This window comes from Zonotrichia albicollis, chromosome 6 (genome assembly GCF_047830755.1).
Source record: "Zonotrichia albicollis isolate bZonAlb1 chromosome 6, bZonAlb1.hap1, whole genome shotgun sequence".
Classification (NCBI taxonomy): Eukaryota; Metazoa; Chordata; class Aves; order Passeriformes; family Passerellidae; genus Zonotrichia; species Zonotrichia albicollis.
In genome coordinates this window covers 53,021,396-53,043,717 of record NC_133824.1, presented here as the reverse complement: position 1 = coordinate 53,043,717, position 22,322 = coordinate 53,021,396, and the positions used below count along the sequence as shown (strand labels likewise).

The 22,322-nt window shown below is 37.3% G+C and overlaps 1 protein-coding gene across 1 annotated transcript in view; it reads left to right on the top strand.

Annotated features, from left to right (window-relative positions):
* CCDC73 (coiled-coil domain containing 73) overlaps positions 1-22,322 on the top strand; it is a 77,032-nt gene that overhangs the window by 50,180 nt on the left and 4,530 nt on the right. Inside the window, exons 12-19 of the mRNA XM_026795856.2 lie at positions 4,487-4,615; positions 4,972-5,031; positions 7,515-7,619; positions 12,124-12,234; positions 13,748-13,879; positions 16,641-16,676; positions 18,164-18,332; positions 18,687-20,216. Coding sequence (XP_026651657.2) covers positions 4,487-4,615; positions 4,972-5,031; positions 7,515-7,619; positions 12,124-12,234; positions 13,748-13,879; positions 16,641-16,676; positions 18,164-18,332; positions 18,687-20,216 — 2,272 coding nt within the window. The remainder of the gene's footprint in view (positions 1-4,486; positions 4,616-4,971; positions 5,032-7,514; positions 7,620-12,123; positions 12,235-13,747; positions 13,880-16,640; positions 16,677-18,163; positions 18,333-18,686; positions 20,217-22,322) is intronic.

The window sequence follows — 22,322 nt, the reverse complement described above, 5'->3', positions numbered from 1 at the left end:
TATATTGATTGAAAAACTGATGTTTACCTGTTTGCCTGAAAAATGGGATTTGAAGGTACAAAAGTACTTGAAAATTCTCCCTGAATCTACTGTTGTTTATTTTATTCTACTGTTGTTTATTTTATTCTTAAGAGCATGTAGCCTCTTATTGTTAAGGTTCTTTGGAGTATGATTCCACTAAAAGCTAGACTTTAAGTTTATCTTGAAATATAGACATTTTGAGATTTTTAAAAATTTATTTCATTCTTACCTTCTTTAGTGCTTTACTTAATTTTCATATTTATTACATGGAGATATTGCCACAGTAAAAATTAATCAGGAATTCAATTTGGATTTTTTAGTTATATACTAGAATGTAACATGCCAAACCTCAGTGTCAAAATGATCAAGTTTTGAAGTGATCAAAGATTTGAGAACTCTTACCATCACAAAAGCAGGCTGAAATCCACAGTTACAATGAAGCAGAATACTGGGAAAATTCCCAAATTAATTTCTATATCACAGTGAGGTCTTACAGAATTTAAAAATGTTTATTTAGCTACATAATTCAAATGATAGGTTATATATAAAAACTGTATATGTTTTTCTGGAATATTTGATGGATGGAAGAGAAACAGAAAAATATTGGAAGGTGTCACTGGGGATAACTTTCCTCTGTAGGAAAGCCATGTTTGTTCAGAGTTGATATCATCATAACTCTGAAGGTCTGAGAGCAGCTTTGTCTGTGCATTGTGTGCACTCCAACTGTGCAATTCCTTTAAAAAAAAGGGAAATAATTTGCATGTGACAGAAACAGGACCATGTGACAGAAACATTTCATCTAAAATGCAGCATATCTTTATTGTAGTATATTGTAAATTAAAAAGTGAGGAGTTTTAAAAATATTACAGCATCACAGTAAATTGGATTTGTCTCTTTGGTGAGAAACCAAGAATAATTAATTACTTAGCATTCTCTGAGGGTAAGTAATTTGAGAGGTAAGAAAACAGAAATGTTTAAGAAAATTTTACGTTATGAAATTTGTGAGTAACATAGGTGTGAGAGAGAAATTGAGATTTATGTACTCCAGCAGTAAAACATATTATTTGATCCACTCTTTTTTTAGCTCTACTCTTGATTCTTAAGTTCATGAAGGGTTATGAATTTTAAATAAAATACTGTTAGATAAGCAGAAATAGGGGGCCAACTGAAACTTAATCCAGCTTCCTCAGTTCAGCAGGAAATGCCTTTATTGTATTTATTTCTGAATTTCTTACTGGTTTTATCTGTTTGACCATTCTTTTCTGAACAATCTGAACTGGGATATTTAGAAGAATTTTGAAAAGGGATTACCAGGCTGTTTTCACTTGCTACATAGCTGAAAGAAGTCATGATATCAACAGCACAGTTTGGGACAACTTCTGAAGCTGGTTTTATCTGCCTTGGAGACTTGACTGACCTCTAACAGCTCTGACAACTTCTGGGTTCAGACTTCTTTCCTCTGTAGCCTCAGTGCTGGAATGGGAATGACTATCCATGGTACTAAAATCTTAATTTGGTTGTCAGCTCTTATCACAGCCATTACTTTCACTCAGACCTGCATGATCTCACACATTTGTTCTTAATGGGAATGTGAAGTTAGTGAATGCTATTTAACATTTATGGGTAAAAATAAACTAATCTCCAATTTTAATGAAATTGCAAATGTGTTATGAAGGTGTTTAATATGTACAGCTGAAAAATTAAGTGAAATTGAGATCTGTTATGCACAGGTTTACTCTTCTGGGATTTCAGGAAAGAAATATTATTTAGAGAGATTGTAATTTTCTCTTGGAATTGCCTGCTTCAAGTCCAGTTCCTAAATTGTAATGTAATGGACTGTGGCAAAATTTCCTTTCAGTAACATTTGTTTTTGGATGTGAACATTTTGATATTCAGTGTGGTAGGATTCTTTTCAACCGCTGTGAAAATGCTTGCATTGATATCTGGCCAAGAAGAAGGTTTCTGTCATTCTGCTGCTTCAAAAACAACTCTACTGCTCAAGACCCAAAAGAGCACAAGAAGGTTGCAGCAATCTGGGAAGAGAGCCAACAGACATGGGTGTAATTCTGAGTACAGGTTAACTTTTCATAGGGTATCAGTCCTGGGAAGTGGTTACATCTGCCTGTGCTGGCTGCTTTTCCAGTCCCACACCATTCCTTTATGCTGGGACATGTATTTATATGGCCTCAAGGGAGAGTGGAATTAATATTTTGTATTGAAAAAAACCTAGATTTTATTAAAAAAAATATAAAAAGCCCAAAAAAAGCACCCCAAGCAAAAAAAGTGGAAGCTTTAGCTTAGACCAACTTGGAGAAGTAAAGCAGGTTTAAGGAGCAGGACTGGGATTTTGGGACACTCTTGACTTACACTGGCATGAAGTGTTTTTTCAGCCATATCCTTAAGCATTGCTTACTAGCAACAGCTCAAGGGAATGGGTTTAAATCCTTATCATTCTCTCTCAGCACACCCCAGACCTGATAAAATTATTTTTCACATTCAACAGACTTTCTAGATTTTTAGATACTACTTGTGCTTTTAATAATGAGACAAAGCTACTAGAAAAAAAAAAAAAAAAGCAAAGACTTTGGGGTTACATTGTAATTAATTTCAGGGTACAAGAAAACACATGTATATAGGTAGAAAATAATTTTTAAAATTCTTTTTGCACCTACAAACCTTGTGATTTCACTCACCATGTAAAACTTTGCTATTAGTGTTGGTTATTTAATTTGTGGAGATTTTTTTGGGAGTTTGTGTTGTGTTCTGGTTGGTTGGTTTGGTTTTTCCTGCCTATAGGTTTGTATTAGCAGATTTGCTTCCAGATGGGTTCTACTTGCCATTACAAAGAAGAAAATACAATAATCTTTTCTGCCTCAAGGGCATGACTTGTGCTTTCCCCATGACAAAATAAGGTTTTTGTGCACACTATAAAGCCTGACTTTTGGGAAACAGCTGGCATCAGATCCATGGCAGGCTTTTGCACCTGCTGTGGCACCCAGGCTGTGGGCTGGGCTCTCTGTCCTGTTCATCTGCTGCTCTGTGCTGGCTGCCACCGGGCACCTTTGCACTTGCACAAAGCTGGAGCTGCTGGCACTTCTGCCACTTAGAGCAGGAGCCTTGCATGGCTCATTCTAGGTAAAGCAGTACAGCTCAGATATGTCTGCACTGCCAGAGATGGGCAAAACCTAACTAGCTTTCAGAATAGAATAATTGTAAAGCATTGCTGGCTTTCAGTTCTCTAATTGATTCTGCAGTTACACTTAGGACTTGCTAGATCATTTAAAATTTATGGCTAAAATTCGTGAGAAATAAAACCTCTAGCAAAAAAATGATTTATTTAAAAGTGCCACCTCTACTTGTATTTTCCATAAAACTTTGTGAATTTCAGTTGCAATGTAATCTTTTTTTTTCTTCTTTTGTACTGTTCTATGATTTTGTCCAGAACAGTTAAACCACCAGCCTGTGATAATTCTGTGTGTGATAACCGAAATTCCAGTTTTGTGAAGAAAAGTTAAACAGACCAAACTTAGTTGTTAGATAAAACTATGACCACTCTGAATGCTTGGTTCACCACTATGGCATCATGGAGAATTCTTGATGCTATCTGTGAGCAGCATTCATAACCTCTGCTGTTTGTCTGAGTAAACGTCAGAGTGCTCAAGGAGAGAGCGATATTAACCAGACTACCTTGCACCAGGATGGGAGGGGAGGGGGAGAGCAGGGCACAATATTTATGGCTCCAGGAACTATAAGTTGTAATTTAATGAGATCAAAGCCTTTGCTGTTTATTTGCTGCACTAGGAGCTCTGAATAAACTGGTTACAAAACAGACACCAAAAAAAAAAAAAAGACCCCAAAAAAAAAAAAAACCACTCACAGGATATTTAAAAGAGGATAAAGACTATAAAATCAAAGGCATCATGTTGTAGAAGCTTCTAATATAAAATTAATTTAGCATTCTCTTGAGATTAAGTAATTAATGTTTCAGGAAGAGCAGAGATCCTCCAAATTTATAGCCAGTTCCTGTTTTTACCAGATAATCAGTGTTCTCCCTTTTTTTCCTCCTCGTTCCCAAGAATGTACACCGTAGTTACAAAAGTAATTCCTATTGTATATATGGGTAAAGAACTCATAAAACCCATTGGTTTTACCAATACCAACTCAATTTCCACTTCTAATATACATCTTGGAAGTGGAAATAATAAAATTATTAAGTAAATACTTGAAAGAGATGAAAATTGGCACAATAACATTTTACCTGTGAAAATAAACTTTTAGTCACGTGTGACAAGTTTGAAGTTTAGTAAAGTCAGTCTTACACATTTCAGTACCTGTAATTTATTCTGTTTTTTCCATACATTGTTTCAAAGTGGGGCATGAGCAGGATAGTTGAAAAGATTTGTCTCTGTTTTGAATTGCAATGCCTATGCTGGATGAACTATTTATATGTGTTTCCTGTGTTAAGGAACTGAAGAAAGTAACTACAGACTTGATAAGGTCCAAGGTCACCTCTCAGTACAGGGTGGGAGAAGAAAACATCAATCTTGCAGTGAAGGAAAAACAGTTTCAAGAACTGCAACAGAAAATCAGAATGGTATTTTGGATTTTAAACAAATTAAAGTTTTGGTGAATATTTTCTGTTGTTCATTCAGCAAACCTCCTGGCAGTGATCTCTGATGGATACAGATTAGTGATTCCTTTCTACTATATTGCATATACATTATAATTAAACTGTTTCCACTATAGCCTTTTCTGGGGAAATAAATGTGCTATGAATATCAATATAATTTTGTAGTAAAAATTTGGTACGGAGACATTTAAAAATAGTTCCATTTCTTTAAATAACCTCATGATGATTCACTGTATCACATTAAAGCAATATTGTTAAAGAAAATAGACAGTTATTTTAAATGCCTTTTACTGTTCTTCATGCCCTTTTCTTTTTTGTAGGAGATGTCAGTCAGTGAAAAAGTTCAAGAAGAAAACGCTCACATCAAAGAAGAAAAGCTGGTGAGTTGATAATACAGCTTCACTATTTAAAAATCTTAAAATTTAAGAATGTAGGTGCTACATTTCACACTTGGGTTTCTTATTATACTAAGCTAAAAAAAACCAGCTAATTTCACTTTTTACACTTCAGAAATGTTTAATACTGGCCTAAGTGGTATCTTACTGCTCTAAAAAATGGTATCTTCAGATTTTAGAAGAAGAATTACCAGAACAAAGTCCATTGTTTGACACTTTATTCTGAGTCTTACATTTTGTTCTTGAATTCAGATGGGAGGAATTTGGTGTTCCCATGAGACACTTGCCTACATGTGGGTTCAGTATTAATAAGCAGTAAATAACATGCTGTTCTGCTTTCTGGTTACCTACAATTTATTCTAACATTGCTGGTACTGAAACCAGCTAAAATGGGAATAGTGTGTCAGTGGTGCACAAAGGAAATGATGTTCCATTTAGACTATTAAGCCACACCTTTACATCCCTGAACAGAGTTAGGAGTGTCTTCTCTTGCTGACTCAGGTATACTCCAGAAAAAATCCTTTTTAAAAAAAGGCTATGGAGTCAATTATCAAATGTAGCAAAACTAAAAAAAAATGTTCCCTGTAATAACAACATAAGGCACTGCTTTACAGAACATTAAGCATGAAAAGGGTGGTTGTTTTTTTTCCTTTTCTTGAGCAGTTGCAGAACTTTCACTCAGGAACAGGTCAGAGAAGTGTATCATTCTTGGTGCCAGGGAGGGACAAGAGCAGTATCTTGCTGCCATGCCCACAGAGCACTCATCCAGCAGCACTCTTCCAGTTTATAAAAGCCTGCTTCCATTTTGAGCTTGCTTTTAAAAAAATACTTGCCAATAAACGCATGGAAAAAAAATGAGAAACTGACTCAGGCCTCATTACTCTCCCAGCCCTGAATGCACTAAAAGGATTTCTGTGGAGATGAATGGAGCATAATTTGTGGAGCATATTTGCTGTGTTATCTAAGAGAAGGATTCTGGTTTGCATCTCTCTCCTGTTCTGTGTGAATTGCTAAGTTTTGCTTGGTAGCTTAGTTTGAACTTAAGAAGGGTTTGGTGTAGTCTGGAGAGGGCTCTCGTGGAGAGATGAGCTTCATGTTTGCTCCAAGTGCTTGGGTTTGGAGCCATGGATTTCTGTGTTGTGGAGCACTCATAATTCACCTTGACTAACTGAAATGTTGGCTTCAGTGGTTCTTGGATTTAGGCTGGAAATACCATCTATATTACAGCTGATTTGTACTAAAGTCTATGAGAGAAGCAGGCTGGTCTATTGGAGAGAAAACTGTCCTAGATTTAAAAGATGTGGCCAACTCTGCAACTGACCTGTTGGATGACACTAGCCAAACCATTCCACAGCTCTGCAGTTCAGTCTTCTGGATGTAAAATTGAACTAAAAATAAATTAAGCTTCAGTGAAAAAAATACAGTTTATACATGCTTGAAAAGGAGTGAGAAGACACTAAAATATTGATTTTATTTTTATTAAATAGCTGTATCTTTGTATCCAATAGAACCAAAACTAGAATAATTTGAAAGCACTTTACAAGTTTGTCAAAGTACTTTGTTTTAATAGTATATTCCTCTCTCAATGTATTTTGAAGCAACTGAGCACATCTAAGATTTCTTTCTGCCTGAAACTCAGGGTTTTTCCTGTGCATGTCTTTTAGTGACTCTGTAAGTGGTGTTGAGGGGCTTATGATTGCCTTGTCTGGGTCATTCACTCCATCTTTCAAACCTTGGAAATGTGTTTTCTAGTGTTCAATAAAAAATGACTTAGTTTCCAGCAGCACTTCATGGCAGCACTCATGGCATCTTCATCAACTCAAATCAGCTCACTTTGGGTGTCTCTTTTTTTACAACTTCCCCTTCAGGAAGTAACAATACAGTCTTGAGAAAGGTAACACCAAAGTTTAGACCCTGACAGTAAAATATGATATAGCTGCACCATATGATGAAAAGTTAATGAGTGGTGGTTCACATCTATTAGGATTTAATTCAGGAGATACAGAATAATTTCATGTTAGAGAGATCCATTTATGGAATAATTTCTTTTGGATTTTCCTATTTTTCTAACCTGTGATATGGTAAGATAAATTACTTCTGTTTGTCCTGAATAGAAATCACAGTAGGCCTGGATTTGATATATTTTATCCAGATTTGCACTGAAGAATGTATAAAGATTGAGTGGGTTTCATTTTAAATATAGGAAAATTTTCTGAAAAAGAATGTTATAGTAGTTTATAGTAATGTTAACTTCTCCAAGGTAAAAGGTCAGAAAAAAATGGGTGGTGTTCTGATTTCTCTACAAGTTTTCCCCAAAGCTGAGGTTGAAGTACCTCTTTTTACAGGCATGAATTTGTAAACACTGACAGAATTTAAAAAAAATTAATACAAAAGACATAAATTATCTAATGTTTAAACTCCAGAAACAAAATCTGACTCATTATATTTATTCTGTTTGTATTAATAAGGAAATTCTCAGCTCTCTACAGTGTGTGCAGGAGCTGCTTCAGCGAATAACCCAAACGAATGTTAGAATGGAAAGTGAATTAAAAGCACTGAAAGAAGACTATCAGGTCAGATTTTTCTCAATTAGACAAGCTGTTACTATCTGTTATGTATTTTTTAAGTCCAGGGCTGTTAAAGACATCTGTGTGCCTTTCAGAACTTTTGACCTCACTTCCATTGCTCCCTCAGCTCCTTAACTGTCAGCACGAGCCTTGAAGCACAGGCTGTGCTTTCCCTCTTCTCTCCCTAAAGTAAATCATGGTTGCCATTCTCAGCAGCCATTTCTAGAGGGCAAAACCAGAACAGGGTTGCTTTCAAATACCGAAATCAAATTATTTTATGACTTTTGTTTCTTGTAATTTTCATACAGGTACACATTTCTGGGCGACATTTCAAATTTCAGATCTTCATTTATAGCTGGACCTTGTCCTCAGTTTTATTAAAGCAGAGGGCTAAGAAAGAGCATTTTCTTTAGCTCTTTCTTGGTGTGTTTTCTGGCATCATATTTATGCTAGAGGTGGGAAGTAGTCACGCTGGAGAGTGTGGAGTTGCAGCCCTCCTCAATTCCTCTCTGTCTTGGTTTAGGGAAAATTTTGGGAGGAAACTTTTGAAGTGGTCCCTTTAGAAGCAACTTTATGTGGCCTCTCCTCCCACCAGTTCAGGAGACATCAATTTCCTGTGAGAAAAGTGGAAAAAAATTGGTTTTGTAACAAGCAAAGTACTCACAAACATGAAAAAATGAATAATATTAAACAAGGAAACTTCTCATTGTTTTGAAGAGATGGCAAATTCAGAAAGTCTTTCTGTAATTCAGAGTCCCTTTTGGGGATGTGTCTTCAGCTTTTCTCAGTCTCTCTGGGGTTGGGTCTGGTGTCTGCAGTGTAGCTTGGGGTGTCCTGGACAATGGACCTGGTGTCACTGGACTGAACAGTTCCAACAAACTACTGGCCTCAGCTAACTAAAAACCCCAACTAATTGAAAGCAAAGGAGAGTTCTGTTCTGCTGTCTGTGCTGCAGGCAACACAGTGGGTGTGGATTCTTTGTTTCCTTTTTCTGCCGAGGTCTGGATTAAATGTGTGAGATGGTATTTCTTATTGGGACTCAGATGTTTATGGGTTCTTATTCTACAGTCTCACAAACTGTGAGTTCTACACAACTTCACTCTAACAAACTAAAAATGGAGCTGTATCTCCCTCTCTACAAGGCCTTTTAAGGATAAACTGTCCAATTAAGAAATGACACCTAAATTATTTTTACTTTTGACTCAATAACAAACCATTCATAGCCCACATTGTGAACTTTTTATCCAATTACACAAAACCACCCAAGCCCAAGGAGAAGAAGGAGGACCAGCCTGCACACTAAAACCTCCATCTTCCTTTATATATATTACTATATTCTAAAAACTTAAACTATAAGTTTTCTAGCCTGTGACATTACACACTTCTATTCAAACTCCACATCCATAATCCCAATTCTGTCACTCAATTTTGGAAGCCTTCTCCACAGCCTCAGGTCAAATGCAGTGTTCCCCTGGGGGTCAGTGCCTGCCAGCACAGAAAGTCTGAAATTCTCAGTGAGCAGGGTTGCAAGTGGGTGAGAAGGATGCAGGGGAGCAAGTGCAGTTTCTGCAGACAGCCTGTGTGCTGCTTCTCTCCCCCTTTGCTCTCAGAACCAGTCTGGAAGGTGCAGAACTTACTATCCAGTGTAAACAGAACAGATGACTGGTGATGCAAGCGTGATAAAGTCACTTTAGGACACTCTTTCAGCATGTAAAAGCTCAGAACAGTTCAGATTCCTCATTTCAATAGAGTCAGTGTGCTGAAGGTTAAGCTCATATCCATTCCCATCAGATGTACCATTCAGGTACAACTTCTGATAGGACTGTTAAAAATTATTGTCTGCTGTTTGCCTGGACACAACCACAACTGTTCCACTCTTTGAAGCCAAGGTTTTGAACTAGGAGTTCAGTAATTTCAAATGGAACTTCCAGTGTGGATATATACTCCTGTTTCTAAATAAATGCTTCTATGCTAATTTGAAATGATGCACTTCCCCTAAGACTTTACTCTTAACAGGTGTGAATAGTTTGCCTTCTGCCACAATAGGACTTCTGTATTTTGATGAAACAAATAAGGTTGAAGGTGAGCTATGTTGTCCATCAGAAAGTGTCTAAAACCTCCCTAAGAGTTAAAGCAACATTTTTACAAAGATTAACTGAACAACCCTCTGGCTGTAGGATTGCCTAAAGTAGCATGATTTTTCTGTAGCTTCTGTTATTTGTATATTGGATTACTTGCTATTCATATAATCCTGGTTTTTGTTAAAGAAAGAAGGTAATGTACTTTTTATTTTTTAAGATAATTTGAATTGCTTTTTAGATTAAAACAGAGGCTGGAGATAATTTATATATATATATATATATATATATAACCTTACTGGCATAATACAGGAGTCCTTTAGTCCTTTGTGTCAGGACTATTGAATAGCAAGTGTATGTTAAAGTGCTTTTTTCTGATAGCATTTCTGAGCCATTGTTTCCCCTCTCAGATAAAGTTTATAGCATGCCTTAAAGCTCCAGCTAAACCAGTAAATGGTATCTGTGAATCTTCTCTTTGAAGACTGCACATAAATGTGTACAAGTATGGTTGTTTTCTTCTTGTTAAGGTATGGATGGAGGACAAGTCTCTCTTTTGCAGCCTGTGCAGGCCAAAAATTGATTTCTGGTTGCAATTATGCTAATTCTGATGAGAGCCTGCTCTGATTTGGGTCTGTTTGTATTAGACATTGGGAAGGTATTACTGTTTTCAGTTGTTGTAACTACAGCACAAACCACTGCTGGTCATCAGAGCTTCAGTGCAGTCCTCAAAGGTAACTTCAGGCATAAATACCTTAGATGAAATGAATGTTACAAGGCATGCCTTGGTTATGCTTATATATATGGATAAAAAACTGCTAAATTGATGTAAATAGACTTGTTTTTCAGTTTGATACAATTACCATGATATTCCTAAGAAATGAGACAATATTAGCTTCTTGTATGGCATTTTTGCAGTCATTACCATGATATTCCAAGGAATGATACAATGTTAGCTTCTTATTTTGCATTTTTGCTTTTTTTAAATAGGGAGATGAATATATAACTTTTAAAAAAATATTCTTAAACAGATGACAGAATACTTGAGAATGCAAGGAATTCAGGTATTCCCCTGTGTGTACAACTGGCTTTAACATGTGATCAGTTCCATACATCTGCTACTTCTGAGATTTTGCCCTAAGAGCTGTGCTGTGAATAACTATAATCATCCATCACCAAGGAAGTTGCATTTCAGGTGCAAGTAAAAGCATCCTTGGAGTTAAGAGCAGCTTCATCAAAGGCAGGAGGTCTTGAATTTCTGGTTTATACAACTGGATGAAAGATGCTACATCAGAGTGGGGTTATTCAGACAATGTATTGCTGAATTGTCCCATTTTTGGGAATACATAATCTGTCAAAGAAGATCCATTATATTCTCAAGCATAATTTTCCCATGTGTACAAAAGTGCAGGGTAGTTTGAATTTTCCTAGTGTTAGTACCTATAAAATATAATTTTATTAGTAGTGTAGCTAAATTAACATAGACATTTTAAAATTGGTGCTAAGTGAATCAAAAAGTGGACTCATCTTTGGTTAAAAGATTTAGTAAAAAGGAATTGGTTTGGAGTATTGCCTCCATAACATTTTTCAAGTGGACTTTTAAAGAAGCTCAACAGAATCATAAATATGTAGCTGATCGTACAGCTCATGCTTTAAAGATTATGAAATATATTTGTGTCATCTATTTAGCAGGTAATGGAATGCAGGGACTCATCTTCCATATTGTTTGCTATAAAAATATGATAGGATAAAAATTCCAAGAGTACCTGATATGTGTGTGAAGTTGCTGCTGATTTACACAAGACTCCTTTAATTTAGCACAGGAAAGCTGAAAGAGTTAACCCAAAACTGTTGCAAGTACAGTTATGGTGGTATTAAACTAAATATTACTGTTATTTCAATGCACTCCTATTTCAGGGACCTAATAACAATAAATTAAAGCATAATCAGATATATACTTCATGTTGCAGTAGATATGTTTTAGAATGTAAAGATTGTGTGGTTTATAAGAGAGGTTAATAAACAATTTAGGACAGAAAAACTGATTATAAAAATATTTTTTTTCCTGTCAGTGTGCAGCAGTTTTTTCTTTAAATACAGTGACTCTGGATTATGCTACATTTCATATCTCTCATCTCTGGACTTTATATTACTTTTTCAGCACATTAAAACTTATGCAGTGAAACTGAATAATGGCAAGTGTTTTTATACCCTTTTATAGCCATTTCTTTTTTCATAACCTCCCCCTGTTTCCTGTTAGCTAAACTATAAGCACCTTTCTGTTAATTTATGAAAATTATTGTTGAGATAGCACATTATCACTGATCTGTATGGCACTTGCAGCATGTTAGAAGCAAAGGTCCAAGCAACATAAAACACATCAAAATTCATTAATGTGGTATTGATTATTTTTTGGATAATTAATTTTATTGCAGGCCCTTGAAAGAGATAATGAGCTGCAAAGGGAGAAGGCAAAGGAAAATGAAGAAAAGTTCCTTAATCTTCAGAATGAGCATGAGAAGGCACTAAGAACTTGGAAAAATGATGTAGGTTTATTAAATTAAATGCTTTAGTATTAAAAGTTTTTTGGAATAGTTATCAAGCATTTCAGGTAATCCCTAAAAGCCAAGAAAGTACCGCAGAAATAATGCAATATAAAAACAACTCATTTCTTCTCCAGTGATACAGATACTTCTAGAAATGAATATTTTTTCAAGGTAAATTTATGTTGACTTCTGTGCTCCAAAAGGTCAGTGCTCTTCCTGCAGCTCTGATTTGAAAGGAATTCTTCAGTGGGGACTGAGGGTGAAAGGGGATAAGAAAAGGTGTGTCTGCTATGTCCCTCTAGTGAATTCCCCTCTGTGGACACCTAAACAATAGTTTGTCTTCTATATTTGACATTCTTTCTATTACCTCATTACTTTTCAAGAATACTTTGGCAATTATTTAATTCAAAACAATTAGCAAAACATTGTAGCTGTAAAAATTGTCTGCAATAATAAATGCATGTTTGGATGTAGGAAAGATTAATACCGCTTCAATAAGAAAGCTCTGCTTAATGTGTGGAAACCAGACTCTTAGCAGCATTTGTTTAATAGTCTGTCTTTTTTATTTCTATGTGCTTGGCACTTGCTGCCAGAAAGTTTTGATTTTGGTAGATAGATTTCCAGGGAAACTGTAGGGAAATAATGCAAAGTTGTCCTTGTAATCCTGTTGTCCAAGGCTCACTCCTTTGAGTGCAGCCACTGTGGGGATGACTGCAACCGTGAGACCACAGAATAGAAGAAGAGAAGAATAGAGAAGATTTGATTTCCCTGATTCCTTGGAGAATTTTATACCATCATTTCCTCTACAGATGTGGGAATTTGCCCTACTTATTTCTCAGGAACCTTTGCATCTGTTCTGTGCAAGATAATTGTTATTCCTTTTCATATTTCTGCCGTGGCTAACTAGAAATTTTGTCTCCTAAAGTAAATAATCAAGGATAAAGTTAACACTAGTCCAGAAATCCAGAAATCTTTGTAAATTAAGTGAAAGTATTTCTGTAAAATTGTCCTTCAGTTCTTTTTACAAATTGTAGTTTGGGCCATTCAGTTAGTTCTAAATACAAAAATTTAATTGTTACATATTTTCTGAAGGAGGATTGGATACTTGAGGCTATTTACAGAAGTAAAGGGCTAAGCAAATTATTTGCTGTTGTGGTTTCTTGACAATGTAGGTGGAGAATGAATGTTGAATATTTCATTTATCTTTGAGCCAAAAAGGAAGAAAGCTACAAATACAAATCTCACTTTTTTGGAGTATGGCTACAGGTAGTAAATGGTAAAAAAAAAAATCCCAAACTAGTTAATAAAAGCTATAATCTGTAATGGAAATGTGGTTAAAATTTTGGTTGAATGAAAGAGCTCAATTACTTTGTACAAAGAAATTCCTTAGCATACTTTCTTTTAAGGATGAAGTTTCATTTGCTAAGCTGTCCATGCCTTTGAAAAATGCTGGTTTGCCCATTGGAACATGCAGTAAAGTGTTTGTGTGCTCTGTGTACTGCAATTATTACAGGAGGAAAACATGAGAAGAGAAATACACACTATTAAAAATGAGCTGAATTCCCTTAAAGGACTTCATAGACATCTTGAAGATTATTATCCTCCTCCAGGAAATCAGCATTCTGAGCAAGTGGAAAATCTGCAGGTAAGTGTCTTTACTAGCTGCAGTGTGTCTTGTAAAATGCCAGAGAACTGAAGATATGACAGTTTTTCTAATCTTGTCTGTCATGTCCACTCATTCTCCTTTGACATGGCTCAGCCTAAAAATTTATATGACAATGGTATCTAAGTATCACTGAAACTTACTGTACCCAGAGAATGTTCTCCTTTCATCAGAGAGGTGCTTATATCACAGAAACCTGAGACACTGCTTCATTCATGAATTTTTACCTAACAGACAGCAGTTAACTTAAGGCACCTATCTTTACTAAACCCCATTTCAGACATACTTTCCCTGGGTATTTCTCAAATACTGGGGCAGATCCAATTGGCTTCATATGTATCTGAGCTCCCTGGAGGTGTGGAAGTAGATCCACCTCTACTCAGAGGAACTGATTTCAGCTTCTCTAAAATCTGAAACACGGGACAGATCAGAAGGTTGTTCTTATCTGTACTCAGGTTATCTAAGTGCTTCAGTTTTAGTTTAAGAAACACCAACCTTTATGTCACATTTAGGAGCCATCAAAGGCACAGCAAGCTCATCAGGTGGTGAGTGCAGGAGGTAAAAGACTTACTCAGTGCAGGCTGAGCTAGAATTGAGCTTGGATTGTTGGCTGAGCCAGATCCATGTTCAGCTCTAGGTGCAGGGCAAGGGAAGTCAGCAAGTGGTTAAGCACACAAAGATGGGCTTTTGGAACAGAAGGAGGAACACACAGCAGCTCTGTTACATCCCATGGACCCTGCAGCTGTACATTCAGATACCACAGATTGCTGTTATATCCCCTGCAGCTCTGTGTTATCCCAGGATCAAACTGGATTGCAAATTTGTATTCCAGTCTTCTATAGAATTGAAAAAATTGGGCAGAGTCAGAAGCTATAAGAAAGCTTCCCTGTGCATTGAGTGTGTTCTGTTGTTCAGTTGAGTATTTTCCATTAACTTCAACAAGCAAGTAATGATCTATCTTCAAAGAACAGAAAACTAATTTTCCATGTATACAATCTTGTTTGGAGTTTTAAGAAAATAGAAGGATACTAGGATTGTAAAGACAGCTAACTATTTTAGAACTAGTCCATAATTGTCAGTAAAATGAAAGCACTAAAAATATTTTAGTGTTACAGGGCTTGCAAGGGTCTTCAGGGTGAAGAGAGAGACAAGAATGTTGACCTCATGTTCAGAAGGCTTGATTTATTATTTTATGATATATATTACATTATGACTATACTACAGAGAATAGAAGGAAAGTTCTCAGAAGCTAGCTAAGCTAAGAATAGAAAAGGAATGAATAACAAAGGTCTGTGTCTCAGCACAGTGAGAGCCAGCTCTGCCGTGAGTGGCCAGCAAATCCAAACATCCACCCGAGACCAATCACAGATGCACCTGCTGCATTCCACAGCAGCAGATAACCATTGTTTACACTCTGTTGCTGAGGCCACAGCTTCTCAGAAGGGGGAAAAATCTTAAAGAAAAGATTTTATGAAAAGATGTCTGTGACATTTTAGGATTTGGAAGAATGTAAAATCAATGTCTTCTCAATGCCCGTACATAAGTATATTTATAGCTAACATACACATACACATGGCTGTGGTCTGGGCTTAATAATGCAAGGGAAATGAGATTTGAAAGGATTACTTGTTGTTCCAAAGCTGAACTCTGCAAGGAATGATGCAAATTGTGTCTCTTAATAATCCCAGTTTCCTTGAATGGAAATGGAATATTGATTTTGTTTAGGATGCAGAATCAAAGTGATTAGGCATTCATGATAAACAGTGCTGGTGCTTACTAAGATAGCCCCATGGGTCTGAAAGCAGAAAAGCTTAAAGCATATGCTCATAAATGCAAAAGAAGTCAGATGTCTTCCAAATATACATCTTACACTATCTTATGGCAAATTGCCACACCACTTTGTGTTGTACAATCATTAGATTTCCAAAGCTGGGCAGGTTGGACTGAGTGGAACAGTGCCAAGAAACTGAAGCTGCAGCAGATCATATTGGTTATCCTGATTTGTGGAATTTCACCTTGTATCACTAATGAGTCAGCCTCCAGTGACACATAAAAGGGAAAGGTGTTGCCTTGGATTTAGATCTTGACTGTGGTTCCAAGTGTTCTAAGGAAATATGCTTATACTTATTTTTACACCTAGTGCAGTCTGAAATCCCTGTGGTTATTTGTGGGGCATGAAATTCAAAATGTACTTAAACTTCTTCACATTGATCACCTCTGGAATAGTAATTAAACAAAAGACATTTTTAAAACGAAGGTACAATGTCAGACCTCATTACAGACTTGGATTGCAATTTAGTTTAACCTCACCATGCTTCACATTTAGTTTGATATCATTTGTAATTCATCTGTGTACCATTAGAGAATAGGGGTACACCCACCAATGGCTTGCTGGAATTCTTTTGTGGGAATATGTACAGAGAGATCTGGTTTTCAGAAGGGTTTGAATTTCATACTATGAAATAGTCTTTTGAAGGAAAAGGATATTTAGGGATATATGTGTTTCTTAGTTAGATTTTACTAAATCCCAGGCAAAAAATTAAAATCCAAGTTTAAAAGTTTTGTTATTTAGGTATTTTAGTTTGTCCATCTTGGACCTATTTTTAAAGGGCTGATTTGAATTTATTGAAAAGAGCTATTTGAATTTATTGAAAAGTAGGTTTCTTCAACCCATCTGAAAACCTGGAAAGGAAACATGAAACATTTCTGCCTTTCTATGAACACTTCATCCTGTTTGTTTCAGATGCAGTCCCCAGCTCAGCCCACACCCACAAATGTGGTAAGTTCTACTGCAGTGGCTGTCTTACTTCTGCAGAAAAGACTAATGTACACAATTATGGAGTGGTGCTTGGTGTTTCTGTCTGAAAAAGAGCTCCTGGAAACAAAAGATTGTAAGCTAATTACAGATTTCAGGAAAGAAAAAGGAATTTTCTACTATTTGTATTCAATAAGCTTGAAAGTATGATGCCAAGGCTATATAGACAAAAGAAGCAATTTTAATTAAAAACCTAGAAAGTAAAATGTGCAATATATATAATTTCCAAGTGTGACAGAGAAAATAAAGATAAAACATGAGGAAAAGAGAGAAAAATTTCAACTGAAACTTCAAATTGAAGAGAGTGATTTTAGGACCCTCCTCTATTTCCCACGACTCCTCCCTCCCCCAAGCCAGGAAAGCTGGGAGCCTCAGGCTGTTCCTGTGACCTGCAGGAAACTGTTTCCAGCAGATTTGTGTTCTACATCCCTACTCTGCCAGCCCTGCAACAGCCCCATTTTTTAGCAGTGCTGCCTCCCTCCACTCTGCAATATTCTCTGTGCTCCCCACACACCCAGTGCCCAGGCACAGCCCTTGGAACTCCCTCCCACATCCCAGCCTTCCTTCTGCAACACCTCCAGCCACCCAAGTGTCTTCAGCAATTTCCCACATCTTTTATGGCCCAAGCTCCCTCCCACATCTGCCTCCTTTATATCCTATCTTTAGGGCAAGAGGCAGCACGTGCTCCTGTCTTCAGCTGCCAGACAGTTGATGATGATAAAGGATGCATCTCCTTTTGCTTTTATTTTTGGTGGGATTTTATTTTCTTCACTATTTAGACCCTAGTTTCCACAGAAGTTCACTGACTGCAGCTTTCAAAACTGAACACAAATACACAATGCAGTAGTAGACAAGTGATTTAGACTTTTAAGTAGACAAATCTTTCAGGCTTCAATTCTTGTTGAATTTGACTCAAATCAAAGTTAAAAAGCTATTTGGGGGGGAATGAGAAACTTAATGTCAGGGATTGTAAATTCAGAAGCCTTGTGAAATGAAGTTAAAAGTCCTGGGCATTTTGCTAGAAAGAAAAGTTGTTTATATGTGCTTGTGCTGGTTTTGTGTGTATGTTGTTGATGTGTTTGGGTGTAAACAGCAATCATGCAGGATTTTTGCACATGGAATCCCTGAGCAGGTCACTGAGTGGGCCAGCAGAGACAGGGAGTAATCCAACCACCACACGCACAGCTCAAATTCCTTCCACTGAGGAATTCTGTCAAATGTATAACTTTGTGCACTGTAATGTAGCAGGACCTGAATTCTTTCCTACTCTTCCAGGGTATTAGTCTGCTTTTTTCTTTTCCTCTGTTTACACTCACTTTTTATGCTTCAGGTCTTTGTTTTCCATCAGAATGTAATATTAATTTTAAATCTCAGTACTGAACTTTTTACCTAATCAGTGGCTATAGTAAATTACTAAAATACCTATGGTTTTTTGTTCCTTCCTATGCTAGAGTGGTCAAGAACACTCAAAAGACAGTGAAATACAGGCTTTTCAGAAAGAACATGAGTTTATGCAGTCTGTAATAAGAAAATATGGTAATTGTGGAAGTGAAGAAGAAACTGAAGTAAGAAGCACAAGGGACCAGTCTTCAAGCACTGAGGAATTAAAGAGAGAACAAAGTAATAACCTTCCATGGATAATAGAGATAAGTAGTTTTGTTAAGAAAGGATAAATGTTTTCAGATGTAGTATATGACAAGAGAGGGCTTAAGTCCTGAATTAAATGGTCATACCTAAAATCTACAGAATGTTAATATATTCTCTGCTCTCTCAGTTCATAAATATTCTGCAAGTGACCACAAGTGCAATACTTACCTTCAGTAACTTTTTGACAGGCTTGTGTGTGTAATACAAGATATCACTATTGATATCAATGCTGAGTCCACCTCTTTGGAAATTCTAAACTGTAAAAATAAAGCATTACATAACCTCTGGGTTATCAGTCACTAACTAGAGAATGCCCTCACTCTACAGGGTCCCAAGTTCTTGAGAACAGTTTTAAGGATGAAATTAATGTTGCTAGCCCTTGTGAAGTAAAGCAGAGGGAGGCTTCTCCCAGGAGCACCCTCTGCACAGATGCTGATTTAATTACCCAAGGACACACCTGGGAAATGCACGGCCCTGGATGCAGAGAGGCAGAAGGAGCAGCACACAGAACATTGCCAGATGAAAACAATGCAGATTCAGATCAAAAGGCACAGGACAGCACTGAGCCCTTGGCAGCACAGCCCACACAAACAGGGAAGGACTTCTTGGGCAGTGCTGAGACTGTAAGTGCTGACAGGAAAAACAGAAGTCAGGAGACTGACACCAGCAAGGAAGAGCTGTGCAATGCTGCAGGTGAATCAAATTGTGCCAAGGCAGATGCAAACTCAGACACCAGACAGCACAACAAAAGTGTCCTTACACCTGAAGCACCCAAGCCTGAGTCTGAAGCTGTTCTTTGCCCTGAGAAGAGTGCTCTGCATGACAGAAGTACAGACAACCACCAAGCTAAGGAGTTAAGTTTTGGCATCCTACCTTACACTAAAGAGAATTCTCAAGCAGAATACCAAAAATGCAGCTTGCTGAATAGTGGCAATTCTGTAGGCAGTGGATTACATAAAACAGAAAAAAACTTCAATCTGAGTGGTTTACATAGAGATAAACTTCCTCTGGAACAGACACACGTAGATGCTGAAGGCAGAAATGATGACAATGCCAGAAACATGAACAGCACTGGTGTTCTGGCAGCTGATGCTCAACATCCACCAACTGTTTGTTGTGATAACACAAGTGCTGATGATGCTGCTGCAAAAGAATGCAGAGATAATAAGTCTCTCTTAGGTGCTTTGAATTTATGCCCCCCAAAAACTGAGAGAGGAGTAAACGCAGATGACATGCACAGCATTCAACCTGAACAAAGCAGTGCTAAACAAACAGGGAATGCTACAAACACACGGACTTCCATTGCTGAAGCCAAATCTCCAGTAAAGGCTGATGGTCTTGAAATTGCTCACAAAAACCCCCCAGCAGATAGGCCATGTCCAGATAAACTAATTCCACACAAAAATGTTAGCAGTGGTACTCAGATACACTCCATCAAAACTGGACATTCCCTGGAGATTAATGCTTCAACAAATAACACATTGTTAAAAGAGAAAAAAGACTCACTGAGTGGAACAGTTCCAGGAATGAAGCCTCCTGAAGGTCACCTGAAAGAACCATGCTCTTTACCCATGAGAACATCTGGAAATTTAGTAAACATAAGTGTAAGGTCATCCTTTGATCTTCCAACCTCAGATAAAAAAGCTGAGAAAACTCGACTATACTTGAATATTTTAGCTCTCAGTTCTTGTTCAAGAATAAATCAAATGAGAGGTCAAGCTCCGTGGACTTCAGCTTCCAAGGAACCTTCCCTTTTGAAAGAGAAACCACCGTGCTTAGTGGAAAACACAAACATTATTTCAAACACACAGAGTCAAGATCTCAGTGAAAATGGGGACAGTGGAGAAGCAGGACAAGGTAAGAAAATATAAACATTAATGTTCTGAACCATGTAGTGCTTAGAAAAATTATTAGAAGGTGAAATGTCTATATCTAAGCTTAGTGTAGGAAAATGTAAGCCTGACATTTTAGTTATATCATAAAAAGGTGAGATTGCTCTGTTTATGTTATAAATGCAACTAAACAGCTTTTGTTAGCTTGTCAATCAGTTCATTGATTAAATATTTTTTTCTCACATTTCTCTTTGTAAAATAACAGCAGTGCAATGACAAACTGAATTTTGACAGGAATTGCTAACACTAATGTGGAACATATTCTATCAGGGCTCTGCATGGATCTGAAAAGCATTGAGCAGCTTTTGCAAATTATTCAGTGTTCTCACTTTGCATCAGAATCAGGGTAGATTTTGAGCCAGTAGATGCTTCTTTGAATGGATTTTACAGAAATTTATTTTTTATTTTATTGTACATCTCTAATTTAGATGGACCATTAAAATCATCTGAATGTGCTGAGTGTGTGAAAGGACTTTATATTCTGACAGGCTCTGGAAAACATGGAGCTTGAGGTGCTCAAGGAGCATTTTAATCCCCTACTACTGACACTTGGTTATTGTTTGTTGAGCAATATTTTGCACATAGAAAATAGTAAATATGAACTTTATTCCATGGGTTTCTAAATCATTACTGAGATGTGGAAAAACTGTATTTTAGATTTATTTTGCAGTAAAATGAGCTGGTAGATTAGCCCAAAACTGGAGCCCTGGGTGTTTCCCAAAGAGCAGGATCCACAGCACAGGGTGTTTGTGCCTGTAGAGTTTTTGTTGGTGCCGTGTTTTCACCTTTGGCCCTTGAACACACCAAGAGCAGAATGAACTCCCATCCTTGGTTTTGCAGCCAGTGGCAGACAGAAACTCAGCAGTCTGGTTTCTTTACATTGCTCTGTTATGAATTTAGCTCTATAGGTAATTTTGTTTCTGTCCTTGGTCTCCTGCTCATGGATATTTATGTTCTGATGCACATTTTTGGAAGTTCAGTTTCAGAAATGCCTTTGTGCCTAAAACAGCAGTAGTGGTAGCAAGGTACCAGAATCCTGATGTCCGATGGCACATTATTTCTTTTAATACTGTGAATTTTGGTATCTGTTTCAATAAAATGAATGCCTAGTTCCATGATGTTCTGCATGTATCTTTTCTGTAAGAACAGACAGAGCTATCTAAATTTCTTCCCTGTGAGTTCCTCCTCCTCTTCTCGTCAGAAACCTTTCTGTATGCAAAGTGCTGGAACTCCAAGTGACTCAGAGAGATTCATCCAAAGGAACTGGTGGGCAGCTAACTCCAGTCCCTCAGTTGAGTTTCCTCAGTTGAATTCCAGGAGACCTTCATGGTGAGGGCCTTGGTCTGTGTCCCAGATGTGCCTCATGCTGCCAAATTGAGATAGGTCCCTCCTTTCTGGGAATGCTGCAGAGCCTCCCTGTGAGGGCTCCCACAAGTCACTGCAGCTCCCAGTGATTGTTGTGCTTGGGGTTTGGGCTGTTGTGTTTGCAGACCTGCAGTGGAATCCCTGTGAGCACTGGACCTACATTTTAAATCTTTTTTATTATATCCTGTATACTGTACTATATACTGACTGGAGCACAACCCATTTAGGTATATGGGAGAGCAAGAGGTGAAGAGAATTGGTGAAAGAGTTTAGTAAATCTGTCTGAGGGAATTCCTTTTACTGCCTAACCACAGTGCAGTTTACTAGTTATGTGCTGGCTCCCAGAAAGCAGACACTCCAGATCAGTAAATGAAGGAATGAACTGAGAATGGGAAAGATCTTCCTGGCAGATGCTTAAAAAAGAAAAACACATAACCATTTTCCTGTTCCTCCCAAGAGAAAATGTCAGTATTCTGAAATAATTGTTACATGAACATGAGGTAGCTGCATTTTCACAGCAAAACAAGGTTTTACTGTCAGTGCAGTGATCCACAGGCATCTGTGCAGTGGCAGAACAGCTCCTGTTTGCATTGTGAGGAACTGTGAAAGAATCCTGGTGCTTTCACCTTGCAAGGAATTTGATATTGGTTGCAGCAGAATGTGCTGCTGCTGCATGGAGCCTCTGAAGGACTGGAGGCTTAGACTT